This window comes from Vulpes vulpes, chromosome 2 (genome assembly GCF_048418805.1).
Source record: "Vulpes vulpes isolate BD-2025 chromosome 2, VulVul3, whole genome shotgun sequence".
Taxonomy (NCBI): Eukaryota; Metazoa; Chordata; class Mammalia; order Carnivora; family Canidae; genus Vulpes; species Vulpes vulpes.
The window spans coordinates 114,610,049-114,629,403 of NC_132781.1; the positions used below are offsets into that span (position 1 = coordinate 114,610,049).

The window sequence follows — 19,355 nt, forward strand, 5'->3', positions numbered from 1 at the left end:
AAGAGGTAGTGTACTGTACAAACCTTTGCATGTTGTTTGTTCATGAGTTTTGTTAAAATGTTTCTTAGAGATCTTTCATATGAGTATACAAGAAAGCAAAATTTTAAGGGCGTCTGGGTGGCTCAGTTAAGCATCTGCCTTCGGCTCAGGTCATGAGCTCAGAGTCCTGGGATCAACTCCTAAGTCAGGCTCTCTGCTCAGCGGGGAGTCTGCTTCTCCCTCTCCCTCTGCTCCTCCCCTCAGCTCTTGCACTCTCTCACATGCACATCCTCCCTTTCTCTCTCTCTCAGATAAATGAATAAAATCTTTAAAAAGAGAGAGAGAGAGAAGGAGCTAATTTTTTAAAATAACTGCATGGTATTCTCTTTATGCATGCTACATTATTCATCCAATCATTTCTCTGTTGATGGACATTTGGGTTATTTCCATTCTTCACAATTAAGATGCTTTTTAACACATTGTTTGTGAATAGCTGGAGACATCACTTGAGGGAAAAGAGAGAAGGAAATGACTCTAACTACAACTCTAACCCCAGAGGAATAAATAAAATAATTTCAAGTTCATAAATAGCTTATATTTCAACTCAAAATCTCTAAGTTCTCACATTTAAAAAATTACAATATCTACAAAATATTAATCCTTATGGACATTTTATTCTTAGCAGGTTAGGTCAAGGATTCTTTTGAAAAAGCTGATGAAAATCATGGATCCTTTCTGCAAAAAGTACACATGCAAAAAAAAGAAACAAAAACAAAAACCCACAACTCTGCAAAATGTTCCAAAAGATTGTGGGATACCTATTGTGATTGGTCATAGATCTAAGATTTAAAAATTCATGACTCAAACTCATTCCAGTAAACTACCATTTCTGATTCTTTGCATAGTGAAGGAAGAGAAATGCTTTCTTTTCTTTTCTTTTTTTTTTTCAGAGAGGGAGGCAGGAAGAAGCAGAAGGGAGTGAGAGAATCTTAAGCAGACTCCACACCCTGCATGAAGCCTGATGCAGGGCTGGATCTCACAACCCTGAGATCAAGACCTGAGCCAAAATCAAGAGTTGGTTGCTTAACTGAGCCACCCAGGTGCCCCGGGAAACTTTTAATAGTTGTCTGAATAAAAAGATCACTACATATTAGATGTTGCAAAGCCTGTGGGTGGGCTTTGGATTGCATGGTATTTTAATTTTCTTTTTTTCTAAAACAACAATAGTTATTTGTAAACTGGAAGATTTCACACAAGGATCAATATTTTTAAAGTTTCTTCAAAAATTGAAAATCTGGAACCCGGAATCGAGTCCCACGTCGGGCTCCCTGCCTGGAGCCTGCTTCTCCCTCTGCCTGTGTCTCTGCCTCTGTGTGTGTGTGTGTCATGAATAAATAAATAAATATCTTTTTTAAAAAATTGAAAATCTAGTGGTACTGGCCACATATTGCTCCCTTACAGTCTACAAGCACTTTCTGCCCACCCTCTCTTGTCTCCTACCCACCAACCCTGCTGTCTGGCCCTTCTAGGCATCTGGGTTTGAGGTTCCCAGATAAATCTCAGGTTCGCTATCTTAAAAGCCTCAAGTGCTCTCCTTTTCTTCCCTGGTTTTATCCTAGTTATTTAAGGGCTAAACCAAAAAAACAAAGTTGAAAGCAAGAAAGTCTTTAAAAGTTTTTCTCTCTTTTTCCAAGTTCTCTTCAGCAGGAGATGAGATAAGGAAGGTAGGCAAGGGCTTGGGAGCAAAAGAGAAAGGGCAGACCATTTATTTTGTAAAGAGGAAGGAAGAATCCATGGGTGAAGGACAAGTTGGGCTCCCAGGAAGATGAGGGTCAGCGAGGCATGCTCATGGTGTCATTGGGAGTGGAACGTGAAGCCACTTCATCTTGGGGTGGTTCGTTTTACGAGTTTATCATCTTAGTCGGGTGCAGTCTCGCTGTAGGAAGTGATAGCAGAAGTGGGAATGTTGGTTCCAGCGGTTGGAACTTATGCAGGGTGGAGTTAATAAATTACCATCTGCTCATGGGCGTCCCCATCTATCTTCTTGGTCCTCTGGCATCCTGCCCTGACAGATGGCTCTGGCTTAGTATCATGGAGAGTTCCAGTATTTCTCTCAACGCTCTCAACTCCTAACTTGCACTTAACAGTTTTAGCTGACAACTTTCTCTATAATCATCTTAGGTAGTTGACAAAGAATCATAAGAATAATCTTAGGTAGTTGACAAATATATATATATATTTAGTTGACACACACATATATATATATATTTAGTTGACAAATATATATACATATATACATATATACATATACATATATATGTGTGTGTGTGTATATATATATATATATATATATATATATATGTCTGGGGACGCCTGGGAGACTCAGTGGTTGAACATCTGCCTTTGGCTCACGGCGTGACCCCGAGGTCCTGGGATCAAGTCCCTCATAGGGCTCCCCTGCAGGGAGCCTGCTTCTCCCTCTGCCTGTGTCTCGGCCTCTCTCTGTGTGTCTCTCATGAATAAATAAACAAAATCTTTAAAAAGAAAAGAAAAAAATAATAAAAAAGAAAAATAAATAAAATAAAAAAGAAAAGAAAAGAAAAGAAAAATAGGTCTGGGTCAATAACATTAGAAAGCCCCAGTAAAAAAACACAATACGCAAAGAGATCATTACAACGCAGTGTGATAAATACATGCACAGAGAGGGGCCGGCCCCAGACGTGGAAAGGGGATCAAGGATTATTTTCTGAGAGAAATTCTTGAGCAGTTTTTTAAAGGACAGGCAAATTGAAGTAGATGTGGAGTCAAGTATTCCCAGCACAAAGGCTCAATCAACATCCTTGCCACTGAAGAACCCCACACACACACACCCCCACACCCCTGCCCCCCCCCCCCCGTGAGTGGGACCAGGCCTAACCCTGAGGCAGCTCATCCAGGCGCCTCCCATGAATTCAAGCAACAAAAACATTCTGTTTTTCCAAGATAAAAAAACTATCCCCCCTCGCCCTGACTGGAAAAGTCCCTGAACATGGTCGTGTTGACCTTCAAAGAAATCAATCATGTCATAACCCGAATGCTATGCTACTCCCGTGGTTTTTTGCCTTTAAAAGATGCCTGTAATTGCTAGTCGGGGCTCTGCCACCTCTGAGGCGGAGAGCCCGTTTGCGCAAACGTCCAATAAACCCTCTTGCTTGTTGCATCTGCCTGTCTGGGGTCTGAGTCTCTGGGGCGTCCACCGGGACATGTTGGCACCCGTGAGCCAGGGTCCAACATTTGGGGGCTCGTCCGGGATCCGAGACGCCCCCAGGCTCAATCCTAAAACAGGTAGGAGGTAAGACTGAGCTCGCTAAATGTCATATTTGTCTCGTCCGTTTGTCTGACTGGCCGGGTCTGTATTGTGCCGGGTCTGTATTGTGCCTGCAGGACTCTGTATTCTGTATTTGGACCAGCGGGGGAGAAAGACGTGCCCTGAGACCCCTGGTCCCCCTCCGGAGTCGGACTCCGGAGTGGTCTGGAAGAGGAACGGAGCCCCGGCACTCCCTCCTCTTCAGGGAGGGTCGTTGTTCGCGACCGCTCCCATCTGAATCTGCCGCGCCAGTCCTGTCATTCGTGTGCGTCTGTTTGTTCTGTGTCTTTCTGGTCCGGCTCCGCAGTCTGACTCCGGAGTGGTCTGGAAGAGGGAGGGAGCCCGGCACTCCCTCCTCTTCAGGGAGGGTCATTGTTTGAGACCGCTCCCATCTGAATCCGCTGTGCTGGTCCTATCATCTGTGTGCGTCTGTCTGTTCTGTGTCTTTCTCTCTGTCCTCTTCCTCCCCGCTCACCTCTTTTCTACACCCATGGGACAGACTGTAACCACCCCTTTAAGCCTCACTCTAGATCACTGGAGAGAAGTCGCCGGACGGGCACACAACCTTTCAGTCGAAGTCAGAGGACGAAGATGGGTCACCTTCTGCTCCTCAGAGTGGCCGACTCTCAACGTCGGGTGGCCCAGGAACGGAACTTTTAACATTTGTGTTATCTTGCAGGTGAAGGCCCTGGTCTTTCAGCCAGGACCCAATGGACACCTCGATCAGGTGCCGTACATCATAGTTTGGGAGCATCTCGCTAAAAACCCACCCCCCTGGATAAAATGCTTCACCCCTTCTCAGGGGGGACCAGGCGGAGACCCCCACCCCCTCCCTGCGTCACTCCCCTTATTCTCCGCCCTACCTCTCCCTCCGCTCCCTCAGCTCCGTCCCCCGACTCTACTGGGGTGAAGAGGAGACCCCTCGCTTCATCCCCGCTCTCCAGTTGCCTCCGCTTTCGACAAGAGCGCGAGGGGGAGTTGGAAGACGTCTGGACCTCCCAGCCGACCTGGGATGCCTGCCAACAGCTCCTGCAGACTCTCCTCACCACGGAGGAGAGACAGCGCGTCTACCTCGAAGCATGGAAAAGCGTCCCGGGGGCGGATGGGAGGCCGACCCAGCTGCCTGATGGAATTGAGGATGTTTTCCCCTTGGTTCGCCTGACCTGGGACTGCGACACTGCTACTGGTAGGGAGCGGCTCCGTCTCTATCGCCAGGTACTCCTAGCGGGTCTCAAAGGGGCAGGGCGATGCCCCACCAATTTGGCAAAGGTACGTGCTAGAGTGCAGGGAAAAGGTGAGACGCCGGCAGGTTTTCTGGAAAGATTAATGGAAGGCTACCGTATGTACACCCCCTTTGACCCCTTGGCCAAAGATCGGCAACCAGATGTAATCATGTCCTTCATCGGACAATCGGCCTCGGGTATTTGTAATAAGTTACAACAGTAGGAGGGACTTCAGGGATACACCTTACAGGACTTAAAAAGAGATAAAGAAAACGCAATAAAGAACTGACTGGGATACTGGCCACCATAGTACAGGGCTCAGGGCAGAGTAAGTCAGGACAGAGTAAGGACCTGGGAGACAAAAGAAAACCACGGGTTGAACGAGACCAGTGTGCCTACTGCAAGGAAAAAGGACATTGGGTTAAAGATTGTCCAAAGAAGGGCCAAACGCAGGGACCTAAGAAGAAGCCCATTGCCTTTCTGTCCCTAAAAGATAAAAATTAGGGGTGTCATGGCCAGGAGCCCCCCCCCCCCCGAGCCTCGGATAACCCTTAAAGTGAGGGGCCAGCCAGTGACCTTCTTGGGTGATACGAGAGCTCAACATTCAGTTTTAACTGAGGCAAAAGGACCCTTGAGCTCTAAAACGTCTTGGGTTCAGGGAGCAACTGGAGGCAAGTTATATCGATGGACAACGGAACGGAAGGTCCACCTGAGCACTGGGCAAGTAACACATTCCTTCCTACTGGTCCCAGACTGCCCCTACCCCCTCCTAGGCAGAGACCTTCTTTCAAAAGTAGGGGCCCAGATCTATTTTCATCAGAGAGGGGCCACCATTACTGGCGCAGAAGGGCAGCCCCTCCAGGTATTGACCTTGCGCCTAGAGGATGAACACCGGCAGCACGAGGACTCTCCACCGTCCGTGCAGCCCCTAAATTCTGAATGGCTCAGTAACTACCCTCAGGCCTGGGTGGAAATGGCTGGAATGGGACTAGCTGTTAACCAGCCACCCATAATTATAAACCTAAAATCCTCGGCCACCCCTATATTGATCTGGCAATATTCAATGAGCAAAGAGGCCAAAGAGGGCATTCGGCCACATGTACAGAGACTATTACAATTGGGCATCTTAATACCTTGTCAGTTGCCCTGGAACACTCCTCTGTTGCCCGTAAAAAAAACCCGGCACAGGAGATTACCGGCCGGTACAAGACCTACGGGAAGTTAACTGAAGGGCGGAGGACATACACCCCACGGTGCCAAATCCCTACAACTTACTCAGCACCTTGCCCCCGAGCCACGTCTGGTATACGGTTTTAGATCTAAAAGATGCATTCTTTTGCATAAGATTAAGCTCTCAAAGCCAGCCTATTTTTGCTTTTGAATGGAAAGATCCTGAGACGGGATTCTCAGGACAACTCACTTGGACAAGGCTGCCACAGGGATTCAAAAACTCCCCCACCTTGTTCCACGAAGCCTTGCATCAGGACTTGGCAGACTTCTGAGTTGGCCATCCGGACCTCATCCTCCTGCAGTACGTGGATGATTTGCTCCTAGCGGCTAAGACAGAACAGGATTGTGTAAAAGGTACGGGGGCCCTGCTCGAGAGACTGGGAGGACTGGGGTATAGGGCCTCTGCCAAAAAGGCCCAAATAGGCCAGAGACAAGTGACCTATCTGGGATATCTCCTGGAAGGAGGCCAGAGGTGGCTGACAGAGAGCCGCAAAAAGGCTGTAGCCCTGATCCCTGCACTCACTGACGCCAGAGGGCTACGAGAGTTTCTTGGCAGTGCCGGGTTCTGCCGCCTCTGGATACCCGGGTTTGCAGAGCTGGCGGCTCCCCTATATCCTCTCACAAAATCCAACACCCCCTACCACTGGGGAAAGGAGCAACAATTGGCTTTTGACAAAATAAAAAGGGCCTTATTGACCGCCCCTGCCCTGAGCCTCCCAGATGTAACCAAGCCATTTGTGCTATATGCTGATGAACACCGAGGAATAGCCAAAGGGGTCCTAACTCAGAAACTGGGACCCTGAAAAAGGCCTGTGGCATACTTTTCAAAAAATTAGACAGCGTGGCTGCAGGATGGCCCCCATGTCTCCGAATAATAGCGGCTGTGGCAGTCCTGGTAAAAGACTCAGATAAGTTGGCCTTCGGCCAACCCCTCACTGTGGTGGCCCCCCCACGCCATAGAGACAGTCATCCGCCAGCCCCCTGATCGATGGCTCTCAAACACTCGGGTCACCCATTATCAGGCCATGTTACTGAATTCCGAGCGGATACGGTTTGGAACGGCTACATCCCTAAACCTGGCCACCTTGCTTCCAGAAACCGAGTCCCCCTCCCTGGTAATGCATGATTGCCACCAGATCCTAGCCGAGGTCCATGGCACCAGAGGGGACTTGACGGACCAGCCTTTGCCAGATGCTGAAGCAACCTGGTACACAGATGGGAGTAGCTTTCTATGAAATGGTGAACGTAAAGCCGGGGCGGCCGTGGTAAATTAAAAAAAAAAAAAAAAGAAAGAAAAAACTGTCATCTGGGCCAGTGCCCTAGAGCCTGGAACTTCAGCTCAAAGGGCGGAGCTTATAGCCCTAACTCAGGCCCTAAAAAGGCTAAGGACAAAAAGGTCAACATTTATACTGACAGCAGAAAATTGAGTATAATTCACTGTCCTGGCCATCAGCACGGCAACGACCCAGTAGCAGAGGGGAACAGGATGGCCAATGAAACAGCACAAGCCGCTGCACTAGGCCCACAGGAGGATGGACAGAAGCATCCCCCACCAGACGAGAAACTGCCCAGGTGGTTGTCAAGAAAATCCTAGAAGAAATTTTCCCCCGGTTTGGACTGCCCAAGGTAATAGGGTCGGACAACGGCCCTGCCTTCGTCTCCTAGGTAAGTCAGTTGGTGGCCAGATTACTGGGGATAAATTGGAAATTACATTGTGCATAAAGACCCCAGAGCTCAGGGCAGGTAGAAAAAAATGAATAGAACAATTAAAGAGGCCCTAACCAAATTGACATTGGAGACTGGCACTAGAGACTGGGTCCAACTCCTCCCCTTGGTCCTGTTCCGAGTCCGGAACACTCCCACGCGCCATGGACTAACTCCTTACGAGATTCTCTATGGAGGTCCCCCACCAGTGTTGGACTTACTAGATTCTGCTATTGACTCTCTTGCTAATACTCCCGGTTTACAGGACAGGCTAAAGGTGCTCCAGATTATCCAGCACCAGATCTGGAGACCCTTGGCAGCTGTCTACCGCCCCGGAGATGCAACCGACCCACACCCGTTCCAGATCGGTGACTCCGTCCACGTCAGGAGACATCAGTCCAGGACCCTTGAGTCCCACTGGAAGGGCCCATACACCGTACTACTAACCACCCCAACCACCCTAAAAGTAGACGGTATTGCTGCTTGGGTCCACACCTCACACGTCAAGTGCGCCCCATCAATGAGCACCGCTGACGCCAGCCGGGACGGACCGGGCGAGCCACTCCAATGGAAGCTCCACCGCACCCAAAACCTGTTCAAGATAAGACTTTCAAAAATTGTTCAATGACAATTGTTATATTCCTACCTCTCCTAGCGCTTTTCACCCCCACCAAAGGTAACTGTCATGCCCCCAAAAAGTTAACCTGGCAGGTATTAACGTCTGGGGGGGACAAGGTCAGGTCAATAACAAAAACTACTCCCATGGGAACCTGGTGGCCCAACCTATATCCTGACTTATGTAAATTAACCATAAGGGGCCCCCAGCCCATGGGGCCTAGAGGGGTATTCCGACACCTCTAAAGCCCCCAACCGAGAAAGCCCCCCGGAAGAAAAAGATTAGACCCCTGGGGAGGATGTGGGACGCCTAAGGAGGGCCATGTTACGCACCCTCCCCTTCTATGTCTGTCCCGAGTACCACAGAGATCGCAGGCTAAATCCCACCTGTGGGGGGGGGGGAACACTGCCATTGTAAAAATTGGGGGTGCGAGACTACGGGAAACACAGGATGGGAGGCCCTCCTCCTCCTGGGATTACATCACTGTCAAGGCTAACTATACTCACCCGGGTTACCAGGAACTCTGCAATACTACCGCCCCGATTTTAGGGACTGACTCTTACCTGGTGCCCCAGCCGGGAACCTGGTGGGCATGCAACAAAGGCCTCACCCCCTGTGTATCTGCTCAGGTCCTAAATGACTCTGAGGACTTCTGTGTTATGGTGCAGATTATGCCCAGGGTATTGTATCACCCTGCTGAAACTCTAAAAAATCAATATGACAGACATCCCACCCGTTTTCAGCGCGAGCCTGTCTCCCTAACCCTAGCTGTTATGCTGGGACTAGGGGTCGCAACTGGGGTGGGTACTGGCGCACCTGCTCTGATCCAGGGCTCACGACGTTATTTAGAACTCCAAGCAGCTGTAGATAAAGATCTACGGACACTAGAGCAGTCCGTTTCTAAGTTAAAACAATCCCTCACCTCACTTTCAGAAGTAGTACTTCAAAACAGGAGAGGCTTGGATTTACTATTCTTGAAAAAGGGAGGACTGTGTGCGGCTCTAGGAAAAGAATGCTGTTTCTATGCAGACCACTCTGGAGTCATCAGGGACTCCATGGCCAAACTCAGGGATAGGCTAAATAAAAGACAAAGGGACTGGGAGGCCCAGCAGGGTTGATTTGAAGGCTGGCTTAACCAGTCTCCCTGCATGACCACCCTAATCTCTACCATTATGGGCCCTCTAATTATCCTGCTCCTGCTGCTAACTTTCGGCCCCTGCATCCTCAACCGGCTGCTCCAGTTCATCCGAGAAAGATTGTCCATTACCCAAGCTCTGGTACTAACTCAACAATATCGGGCCCTTCAAACTAAAAAAATAAAAGTTCCCTACGATTTTAAGGTTAAAGTCAGTCCAAACAAAGAGGAGGGAATGAAGAACCCCCACACACACACACACCCACACCCCTCCCCCCCCTCCCCCGTGAATGGGACCAGGCCTAACCCTGAGGCAGCTCATCCAGGCGCCTCCCATGAATTCAAGCAACAAAAACATTCTGTTTTTCCGAGATAAAAAAACTATCCCCCCTCGCCCTGACTGGAAAAGTCCCTGAACATGGTCGTGTTGACCTTCAAAGAAATCAATCATGTCATAACCCGAATGCTATGCTACTCCCGCGGTTTTTTGCCTTTAAAAGATGCCTGTAATTGCTAGTCGGGGCTCTGCCACCTCTGAGGCGGAGAGCCCGTTTGCGCAAACGTCCAATAAACCCTCTTGCTTATTGCATCTGCCTGTCTGGGGTCTGAGTCTCTGGGGCGTCCACCAGGACACGTTGGCACCCGTGAGCCAGGGTCCAACACCACTAGAGAATCAAGTAGTAATAAGATACATGATATGAGGAAGAGGAAGAGGGGACCAGATCAGGAATCTTCCACTCATCACCACAACCTCGAGTTTGGATTTCATACTGAGGTCAGTGGGGAGCCACTGAACGATGGGGAAGTGGTGAAATTTAATTTCTGTGTTTGAATTTTTAAAAGTTTATTCCCTTCTTTCCTTATTTTGTAGATTACTGCAGAAGCCCTCTCACTGGGCTTCTGCCCAGGGATCCTTGCTTCAACCAGCCCCCAGTCTATTCTCAACACAGGAGCCAGAATGATCCTTTAAGAAAGGAAGACCAAATGGTTTGCTCCCCTTCTTAAAACCATACAATGGCTCCCCACATCATGGAGCGTAAAAGCCAAAGTCCTTACAGGAGCTCCTTGCAGACTTGTTCCATGGAACCTCCGATCTCTTCTAATACGCAGCCCTTGCTCACTGTCCTCCAGCCAGTCCCTGGAATTCACCAAGCTTACTGCTTCTGCCTTAGGACCTCTGCGTGGGCTGTCTACCCCATCTGGAATATTCTCTCTCCACCTCACTAAATGCCCTCGTCTCCTTCATGTCTTGGCTCAAATGTCATCTTCTCAATGAGAATATATTTAGAGCTGCACCTTTCCCATAAAACATTCTTGGTCCACCTTATCCTATTCTTTTTCTTTCTATGTAGTATTTTAACAATGTTCCATATCATTTCCTTATTCCCTATTCAAAATAATATGTCTTTACTGATGTGCATAGTAATAAGCAATCAATTACTTTGTCTTAAAAGACCATTGTTACTTTATATCCATCAAGACAGGCCACAGGGCTGTGGTTTCCAATAGTGTTTTTGTATTGAATTTCTTTCTTTTCTTTCTGACTTTTTTCTTTTATACTTTTTAGATTACATATATAAGAGATCATACATTATTTGTATCTATATTATTTCACTAAGCAATTTGTAGCTGTATTATTTCACTAAGCATAATGCCCTTGCGATGCCACAAATGGCAAGATTTTTATGGCTCTTTTTATGGCTAAGTAACATTCCTCTATGTATGTGTGTGTGTGAGGTAATTTCCTTATCCATTCATCCATCAATGGACACTTAAGTTGTTTACATATCTTGGCTATTATAAATAATGCTTCAGTGAACATGGGAGGACAAATATCTTCTCCAGTTAGTGTTTTTGTTTTCTTTGGATAAATACCCAGAAGTGGGACTGCTGGATCTTATGGTACTTCCCAGATGCTCCTGGTACTTCTATTTTTAATTTTTAAAAGAAACTTCACACTGTTCTCCACTACTAATTGCACCAATTTACATTCCCAGAAACTGTGCACAAGGGTTCCTACTCTTCCACATCGTCACCAACACTTGTTATTTCTTGTCTTTTGATAATAGCTATTCTGAAAACAAAAATAGCTATTCCGACAGGTGTGAGGTAATATCTCATTACAGTTTTGAGATTTCAGCATCGTAATTCTCACCCATATGCTTAAAGGCAGATATCCATAGGACTTGCACAGGAGAAGTGCAGACAGACAAGGTATGACCAAAATAACAGGTGGCAAACAGTGTCTTTTAACAAGAGGGGATGGGGGGTATAATTCAGTTTTTCTTGAAGACTCAAAAGATGTTTGAGAATTATTCAATACTGCTGTTTTATCTGCATGAAATCCATTCACTGTTGTCTTTTCTGTGTGTACAAGTGCTAAGAAAAGAGATACCTGGCCAATAAAATGCAGAATCATAGAGAATATGGCTTCAAACTCAGCTAAAAAGTAATACCAAGACAACTGTGAGTTCAAAAACAGAACAGCTTTAAATAGTTGTTTAACTCACTCTACTCTTTTATGTTTAAATATTTAAAAATCAAAATCCATTTCGTAGCATAATTTTTTCAACTATAAAAGTCATCACATCATGGTTATGAGACTCTAAATTAATATAACTGGGTGAGCTATCAAGAAAAGAACTAACTTCTTGTGGATTTTTGCTCCTAAGAATCATCACAAAAAAGAAAGTAAGGGGTGATTTTTCCCCAAGACCAGTCGAGTTTTTAGTATTCTAGAATTTGTGGCTCTCCCTCCAGGGGATGCAATTTACAGATTGCTTATTTGCTTGGTGTTTGTTTATTTGATTGGGAGGCTAACCCAAATAGGTCTTTTCTGGAGGAGGACCTTGACTAATTGAGATAATTATCTGGCACTGACATCAGTAGTGGCCAAGAACATACAGATCACAGTCCCCCTCCCTATTCTTCCTGGGTCCTGGTGAGACCCAAGGGAAAGGAAGATAACCATTTGCCATTGGCGGGGAGGTGTAGTTGGGAGACTAATATAAAATTTTTGTTGATCTTGGCAGGTAGACGCTCCGAGCCAGGTATAACCATGACTTACAAAAATAAGGACATGTGGTTGTTTTATATTTTGAATACTGAGAAGCAATTCTCTCTTACATCTGTAGTTTTTTGTTCTTGTTTTCTGCTCTTGAGCAAAACTCCTACAGGGAGAGTAGTTTCCTTCATCTTCTCCACCTCATTTCTCCTGGTTTCCCCAGGGTAGCTGCAGCAGCTGGATGCCCTTACGCAGGTCCGTGGTTCCTAAGTCAACATCTCCCAAAGCCAAGCACGCTATGACTTGGTGAGCACTCAAAATGCATCGCCGCCCCCCCCCCCCCCCCGCCCCCAGGTCTGAGGACTGATTGTGCTGACTTCCTAAACGGTTCCACGAGTCTTCTTGTTGTCCTTTTGTAATCTCTAAATTACCACATGACCCAACAACTCCACTACTAGGTACACAACCCGCCCCCCAAATGAAAACATGTTGACACAAAAGCGTGTATATGAATGTCCACATATATGACAAAACTCCATAGAATGAAACACATACACACACACACACACACACACACACACACAAATGCATGGGAAAAACTGACAAAACCTGAATAAGGTCCCTGCATCACATTAATGTCCTTCTCCAGGTTGTGCTACTGTACTTAATTATGCATTACAGCCCCCAAATGAAACTAACTCAAATATCCACAAACCGATGAATAAACAAAATATGTAATATCTATCTAATGGAGTATGTTCAGTCATAAAAAGGAAAGAGGTACTGATATGTGCTACAACATGGACAAAACTTGAAAACATTATGCTGAGGGAAACCAGACACAGAAGGACATATTTTGTGATTACCTTTTCTTTTAAGATTTTATTTGTTTACTTAGAGAGAGAGAGAGAGAGAGAGCATGAGGAAGGGGGTAGAGGCAGAGGGAGAAACAGATTCTCTGCTGAGCAGGGAGCCGGACCTGGAGCTCTATCCCAGGACCCTGAGATCACGATCTGAGCCAAAGGCAGACTAGACTCTTCACTGACTGAGCCACCCAGGTGCCCCTATGATTACCTTTATAGGAATTATTCAAAACAGGCAAATCCAGAGATAGAAGTAGATTAGATGTTAACAAGGGCTGGGAGAACAGAAACTGGGAGTGACTACTAAGAGGCACTGGGTTTCTTTTTGAAGATGGAAATATTCTGGAATTAGATAGTGCTAATGGTTGGGCAATATAGTGATTATACTAACGACCACTGAATTAACACTAAAAAATGGTGAATTTTGTGTTATATGAATTTAAAAGTTTAAGATTCTAATGTAGCAAGAAAGAAAAAGAGAGAGAGAGAAGAATCCATCAGCCTTGAGCCACAGCTCTCTCTTTCTTGGTGACACAATCTGACATATTACCCTCCAGCTCCAAGGATCTGCTGTCTACCCCCCTCCCCCACAGAGGACAGCCCACAGCACTGTCCTTCCTGACCCCACAGCATTGTTCTCAACTACAGCTCTGCTCAGAGTGGCGGCTGCTGGCCAAGTTCCCCAGCCCTCTATGGACACGCTGTTTTGGAGCTCGCCAAGGCACTGCCACCTGTATTACCCCTGAAGTGTAGACACTGCACCCCAGGCCTCCAGCCATTCTAGAGTCAATTCAATTTCCTTTGGCCTGAGAATATGGGTCCTGAACTTCGTTTTACAGAAATAAAGATACCATATTGCCACAGGTGGAAGTGTGTCAATCCCCAAAGTCTAACCCCCCAGTACTTTATTGGATATAATGTTTTTACAGAGGTCATCAAGTGAAGATGAGGTTATCTGGATTAGGGTAGGTGGGTCCTAATCCAATAATCATTATAAAAAGGAGAAATTTGGAGACAGACACACACAGAAGAAAGATGGCATGAAGATGCGCAGGGAGAAGACAGCCATGTGCCTGGAGTGATGGATGCATCTACTAGCCCAGGAACATCAGGAATTGCCATCAAACACCAGAATCTCGAAGATGCAAGGAAGGATCTGCCCCTAGAGCCTTCCAAGAGAGCAAGGCCCTGCCAACACTCCTGGCCTCCAGAACTGTGAGAGAATCAATTCCTGTTGTCTTAAGCCAACTAGTTGTGGTACTTTGTTACAGCAACTCTAGGAAACTAATACACATAGAAAAGCACAGGGTTGTCGCAGCATGGATGGCACAGATGCCTACGTTTAAAAACAGAACCCGCCAGTGCTACTCATAAATGGAACAAACCACCCATAGGACAACCCGAAGGGATCCCCAGGGGATTAATTACACTGTGAGAAAAAAGTCCACCTCTAAGGGTTACAGACTCTACGGTTCCATTTATAAGCGCTCTTCACATGACAAAATCCTAGAGATGGAGCAAAGATCCCTGGTTGCCAGGGCGTGGAGAGAAGGTGAGAGAGGAAGGCGGCTGTGGCTGCAACAGAGGAATAGGGAGGAGGGAGCCTTGTGACCGGGACTGCTCTGTGCCTTGAGGCGCTGTGACAAACCCGTCCAGGACTAAACGCACAGGCGCACAGATGCGTGGAAAGCCGGCAAAAGATGAGTAAGTCCGGGATCCCTGGGTGGCGCAGCGGTTTGGCGCCGGCCTTTGGCCCAGGGCGCGATCCTGGAGACCCCGGATCGAATCCCACATCAGGTTCCCAGTGCATGGAGCCTGCTTCTCCCTCTGCCTGTGTCTCTCTCTCTCTCTCTCTCTGTGACTATCATAAATAAAAAAAAAAAAAAAAAAAAAAAAAAAAAAAAAGATGAGTAAGTCCTGTGGATGGTGTTAAGGTCAATTTCCTGAATGTGATGCTGTATTATAGTCATACCAGACGCTCCCACACGGGGGGGGGGGGGGGGGGTGTAGACAGACAGACTGCCACCCAGGGACCACTCCATCGGGACCTTTCTAGTCACAGGCTGTTTTTTAATAACGTCAGGCTTCAGGTTAGGGAGGAAGGGAGGGAGGGAGGGAGAAGGAGGGAGGGAAGGAGGGAGGGAGGGAAGAAGGAAGGAAGGAGGGAAGGAGGGAGGGGAGGGAAGAAGGAAGGAGGGAGGGAAGGAGGGAGGGAAGGAGGGAGAGAAGGAGGGAGAGAAGGAGGGAGGGAGAGAAGGAGGGAGGGAGGAAGGAAGGAAGGAGTGAGTGAGGGAGGGAGGAGAGAAGGAGGGAGGGAGGAAGGAAGGAAGGAGGGAGGGAAGGAGGGAGGGAGGGAGTGAGGGAGGGAGGGAGAGAAAGAGGGAGGGAGGGAGGGAGGGCAGGAGCAGCCCACCTGCAGAGAGGCAGCCAGCCGGCAGGGTGGGAGCACGGGCTGCGCCGGGGCGGGGGTGACAGCGGTCCGGCCCCGCGCCCCTTCACACCCTGCACTTTCCTCGGGGAGGAGCGACGCACCGGCCGGGACGAGCCGAGCGGGGGTGACGCGGCGGGGCCCGGGGCAGGTGGCTCTGGCGGCAGGTGCCCCGAGCGGCCACACCGCGGCGACAGCTCCGCGGCCACCCAGGCCCGGGGGACCCGCGCCGCCCAGGTCACTCGGCCTTCGTCCCGGCGGCGCGGGGACACCTGAACAGCGAGGTCGGAGCGACCGCGGCCTGGAGGAGCGGCGGGGAGGAGCGCGCGGGCGCGGCGCGACTCAGGTGCGGGCGCCGCCCCCCTCCCGGGGCCGCGGAGTCGGGTCCCTGCGCGGGGGCGCGGGGGCGCGGGGGCGCGGGGGCGCGGCGGCCGCTTCCAGGGGGTGGGGGGTGGGGATGCTGAGTCACGTTTCTGTCACCGCCGCTCACCTCTCCCCGGCCCTCCGGGGGCTAAAGCAAAAGCGAAAGCGAATGCGCCTCGCGGGGCGGCAGGTCCCGGGAGCGGCGCCCGCCACCGCGTCCGCGGCGCTCGCGCATCTGCGGGGGGCGGATGGGGCGGATGGGGCGGATGGGGCGGCCGCTCCGGGGCCGCCGGCTCCCCGCGCTCCCCGCGCTCCCCGCGCTGCTGCTGCTGCTGCTGCTGCTCCTGCTGCCGCCGCCGCTCCGGCCCGCGACGCCGGGTAGGGAGAGGCGGCGCCCCCGGCGGGAGCGGAGGGCGGGAGGGCGCGGGCGCGGGCGCGGGGACACGTGCAGGCGGGCGCGGGAGGGCAGCGCCCCGAGCCGACCCGCCCCGCTCGCGGCCGCCCGGGGCCGGGCTCTGAACGCGCAGGCTCCCCACATCCCCGAGGCGGAGGTTAGGAGGGGGTCTGCGGGGGGGGGGGGGGGGGACGGGGTGGCAGCGTGTAGGGCAGCTGGCCCCCCGGAGCGACCTGCAAACAGCCCCGAGGTCTTCAGCAGCAGGAAACCCGGGCAGGGCGCGGGCGCGGGCGCGGTGGGGCGGCCTGCAGCGCGGGCACTCGGGCGACGGGGAAGAAATAGGAGCTGGAGAGGAGGGAAGAGAAAGAATAGATGGTCCGGCTTTAACGGGGAGCCAGCCCTCTGAGGCTCTGCAGAAAGCTAGGAACCCTCTCCCCAGAATTATGCATGAATGCACATGCATATAAGCCAGGGCCCCATGAAAGGCCATCCATAGATTCTCCAAGAGTTAGTTTACTCAGTGATCTGTGTGTGTGTGTGTGTGTTTGTGTGTGTGTGGGTGAGTGTGTTAAGGCAAGACTCCCAATAATTTGCATTCAGTCCCGTGGATCTATCCACCTAATACCTAGCACTTGATCAGACCCATCCATCCACATCTGCCACCAGCTGGCTTGGTGTGAATCCTGCAGCCCTGCAGGGTTTCATGAAGTTTTATTTTCTCGAGACTATGGATTTTCTCACACAACTGAGAAAACTCAGCAGAGGGTGAGTTCTAGTTCCTCCACATCTTTGTCAGCACTTGGGTAGGATCAGTCTTTTTTTTTTTTTTTTCCCTGACTGCTGTTGGTGACCTGGTCACCATCTCATCTCCCTACAGTTCCTAGGGAGAACTCTCATCCTTTCATCTTCCTAGCCAGTGTGCAGAGTAGCCAGGCGACTGGGGCAGTGCTCCCAGCACAGTGAGAAAGTGAGATGCAGCCTTAGTCAGGGCCCCGGGAGTGCAGAGGGCACTGCAGGTGAGAGCTCCAAAGTTCATTGACATACCCTCGTGTTTGACCTCACAATGGTACTGCTGCCTTTCTGCAGCTCCCGCTGTTTCTCTGTGTTTCTCGGGCAGGTTTGGTGACATAGAATAGATAATAAACTTCATACATTTAATTACATGATAAGTTTAGAGGTAAATGTATACACTCAGGAACCATCATGATCAAGAAGGTAAATATAAACATCACCACCAAATGTCTCCTCTTGTCTTCCATAACCTTTGCCTCCTGCCCAACGCCCAACGCTATCCGCCCCCCCAGGCCACCACGACCGGCTTTTAGTCACTTTGACTTGTTGCCATTTCTAGAATGTTATATAAATGAAGCCATACAAAATGTACTCTTTTATTGTATGGCTACTTTTATGCATAGTTACTGTTCTGAGAATTCCCCCTTCATCTTCTAATTTGTGTCAATAGCTTGTTCTTTATTATTGCTGAGAAGTATTTCATTGCATGGGTACCATACTGTTTGTTTATCCACTCGGTTGTTACTAGACATCTGGGTTGTTTCTGGTTTGGGCTGCTACATCGAAAGCTGTTATGAACATTCACTAATCGGTTTTGTGTGGACACAGGCTTTCATGTCTTTTGGGTAGAGAAAATGGGAGCAGGATGGCTGAATCATATGACATGGTATGTGTTTAATTTTTACATTCCCACCAGCAGGGGGTGAGTTCTAGTTTCTCCACATCTTTATCAGCACTTGGTAGGATCGGTCTTTTTTTTTTCCTTGAAAAAAGTTTTCCACCTTTTTGAGATATAATTGACATATAAGCTTAAGATGTACAATATGTACAACATGAGGATTTGATATATGTACATCTTGTGACATGATTACCACATTCATCGCCTCACACATTTACCAAAGTGTGTGGGTGTGTGTGTGTGTGTGTGGTCAGTATCTTCAATTGTACCCATTCTAATAGGTGTGTAGTGGACTGTCATATTTTTTTCTCATAGCTTTTAACTTGCATTTCCCTAATAACCAATGATGTTGAGCATCTTTTCATGTGCTTATTTGCCATCAGTATTCTTTGGTAAAGTGCATGGTTAAAACCTTTGCCCTTTAAAAATTGAGTTATTGAATTATTATTGAGTTTGGAGAGTTCTTTATATATTTTAGATACAAGACCTTTATCAGATATAATTTGGAAACATTTTCTCAGAGTCTGTGGCTTGTCTTTTCATTCTCTTAACAGTGTCTGATGAACAGAAAGTTTTAATTTTGATGAAGTTCAGTTTATTTCTCTTAGGTATTATGTTTTCAGTGTCATCTTTAAGAAATCTTTGCCTAATTTAAGGTCGCAAAGGTTTTCTTGTAGAGTTTTCATAGCGTTAAGGCTTTACGTTTATGTCTGTGATTCATTTTGAGTTAATTTTTTATATAATGTAAAGTGTGGATTGAAAGTTCCATATTTGCTTGGTTTCAGGGTTTTTTTTTTTTTTTTGCGTAGGGATATCCAATTGTTCCATCACTATTTGTTGAAAAGATGATCTTAACCGAATTGCTCTTACACCTACTTTGAACATCAAATGTTCATAGAAGTGTTGGTTGCTGTAGCCAAAATATCATCGGTCTGATTATATTTCTCTACATTAGCAATAAGCAATTGGAAATTGAAATTTAAAAATATATACATCACTTGCAATAGCATCAAAAATTATGAACCGCTTATGGATAAACTGACAAAAGATGAGAAAGACCGATGCACTCAAAACCACAAACTACTGCTGAGAGAAATTAAAGCAGACCTAAACAAATGGAGACACATACCTCACGGACTGGACAAATCAATTAGGTAATGATTCCAACCCCCAAGTCAAAATTTCAGTAGGCTTTCATACAAAAATTTAAAAAGTGATTCCAAAATTTGCTGGGAAATGCATTAAGACCTGGTATAGCCCAAACAACTTTGAAAAACAACGTTCTCTAAGTTGGAGAAATAACACTTCTGATTTTGAGACTTATTACAAGGTTACAGTACTCAAGACAATGTAGTATTAGGGTAAAGAGGAACAGAGGGC

General features: G+C 48.1%; 2 protein-coding genes across 16 annotated transcripts in view; both read left to right on the plus strand.

Annotated features, from left to right (window-relative positions):
- Nucleotides 1-3,002: 3,002 nt before the first annotated feature.
- LOC112907411 (uncharacterized) lies at nt 3,003-9,822 on the plus strand. 4 transcript variants are annotated; one of them, XR_011999968.1, is made up of 3 exons: nt 3,003-3,303; nt 4,209-6,132; nt 7,232-9,822. XR_011999968.1 is itself a non-coding variant. In XM_072749608.1 (3 exons), exons 1-3 carry the CDS (start codon nt 3,090-3,092, stop codon nt 7,852-7,854), a joined length of 624 nt encoding a protein of 207 aa, XP_072605709.1. In that variant the 5' UTR covers nt 3,005-3,089; the 3' UTR covers nt 7,855-9,822. The 4 variants fall into 4 exon arrangements, 2 of the variants coding, with proteins under 2 accessions (XP_072605708.1, XP_072605709.1); XM_072749608.1 differs by having other exon boundaries at nt 3,005-3,303; nt 4,209-4,511; nt 7,748-9,822; XM_072749607.1 differs by lacking the exon at nt 7,232-9,822 and having other exon boundaries at nt 4,209-7,071.
- A 6,299-nt stretch (nt 9,823-16,121) lies between these two features.
- Nucleotides 16,122-19,355, plus strand: part of IL15RA (interleukin 15 receptor subunit alpha) — a 58,231-nt gene continuing 54,997 nt past the window's right edge. For 5 of the 12 annotated variants that reach the window (XR_011999971.1, XM_072749620.1, XM_072749622.1 and 2 more), the window contains exon 1: nt 16,123-16,269. Coding sequence is in view for 11 of the 12 variants with exons in the window: in XM_072749620.1 (XP_072605721.1) it covers nt 16,140-16,269 (130 nt within the window). In the remaining variant the exon portion in view is untranslated. Of the gene's footprint in view, nt 16,270-19,355 lie in introns of all 12 variants that reach the window. The other 7 variants (XM_072749624.1, XM_072749617.1, XM_072749616.1 and 4 more) reach the window with 5 other exon arrangements.

Coding starts and splice junctions, on each gene's coding strand:
- LOC112907411 (XM_072749607.1), top strand. CDS start 3,090: ATGCCTGTAATTGCTAGTCGGGGCTCTGCCACCTCTGAGGCGGAGAGC. Junction 3,304..4,208: donor CAGGCTCAATCCTAAAACAG/GTAGGAGGTAAG, acceptor CCGCTCCCTCAG/CTCCGTCCCCCGACTCTACT.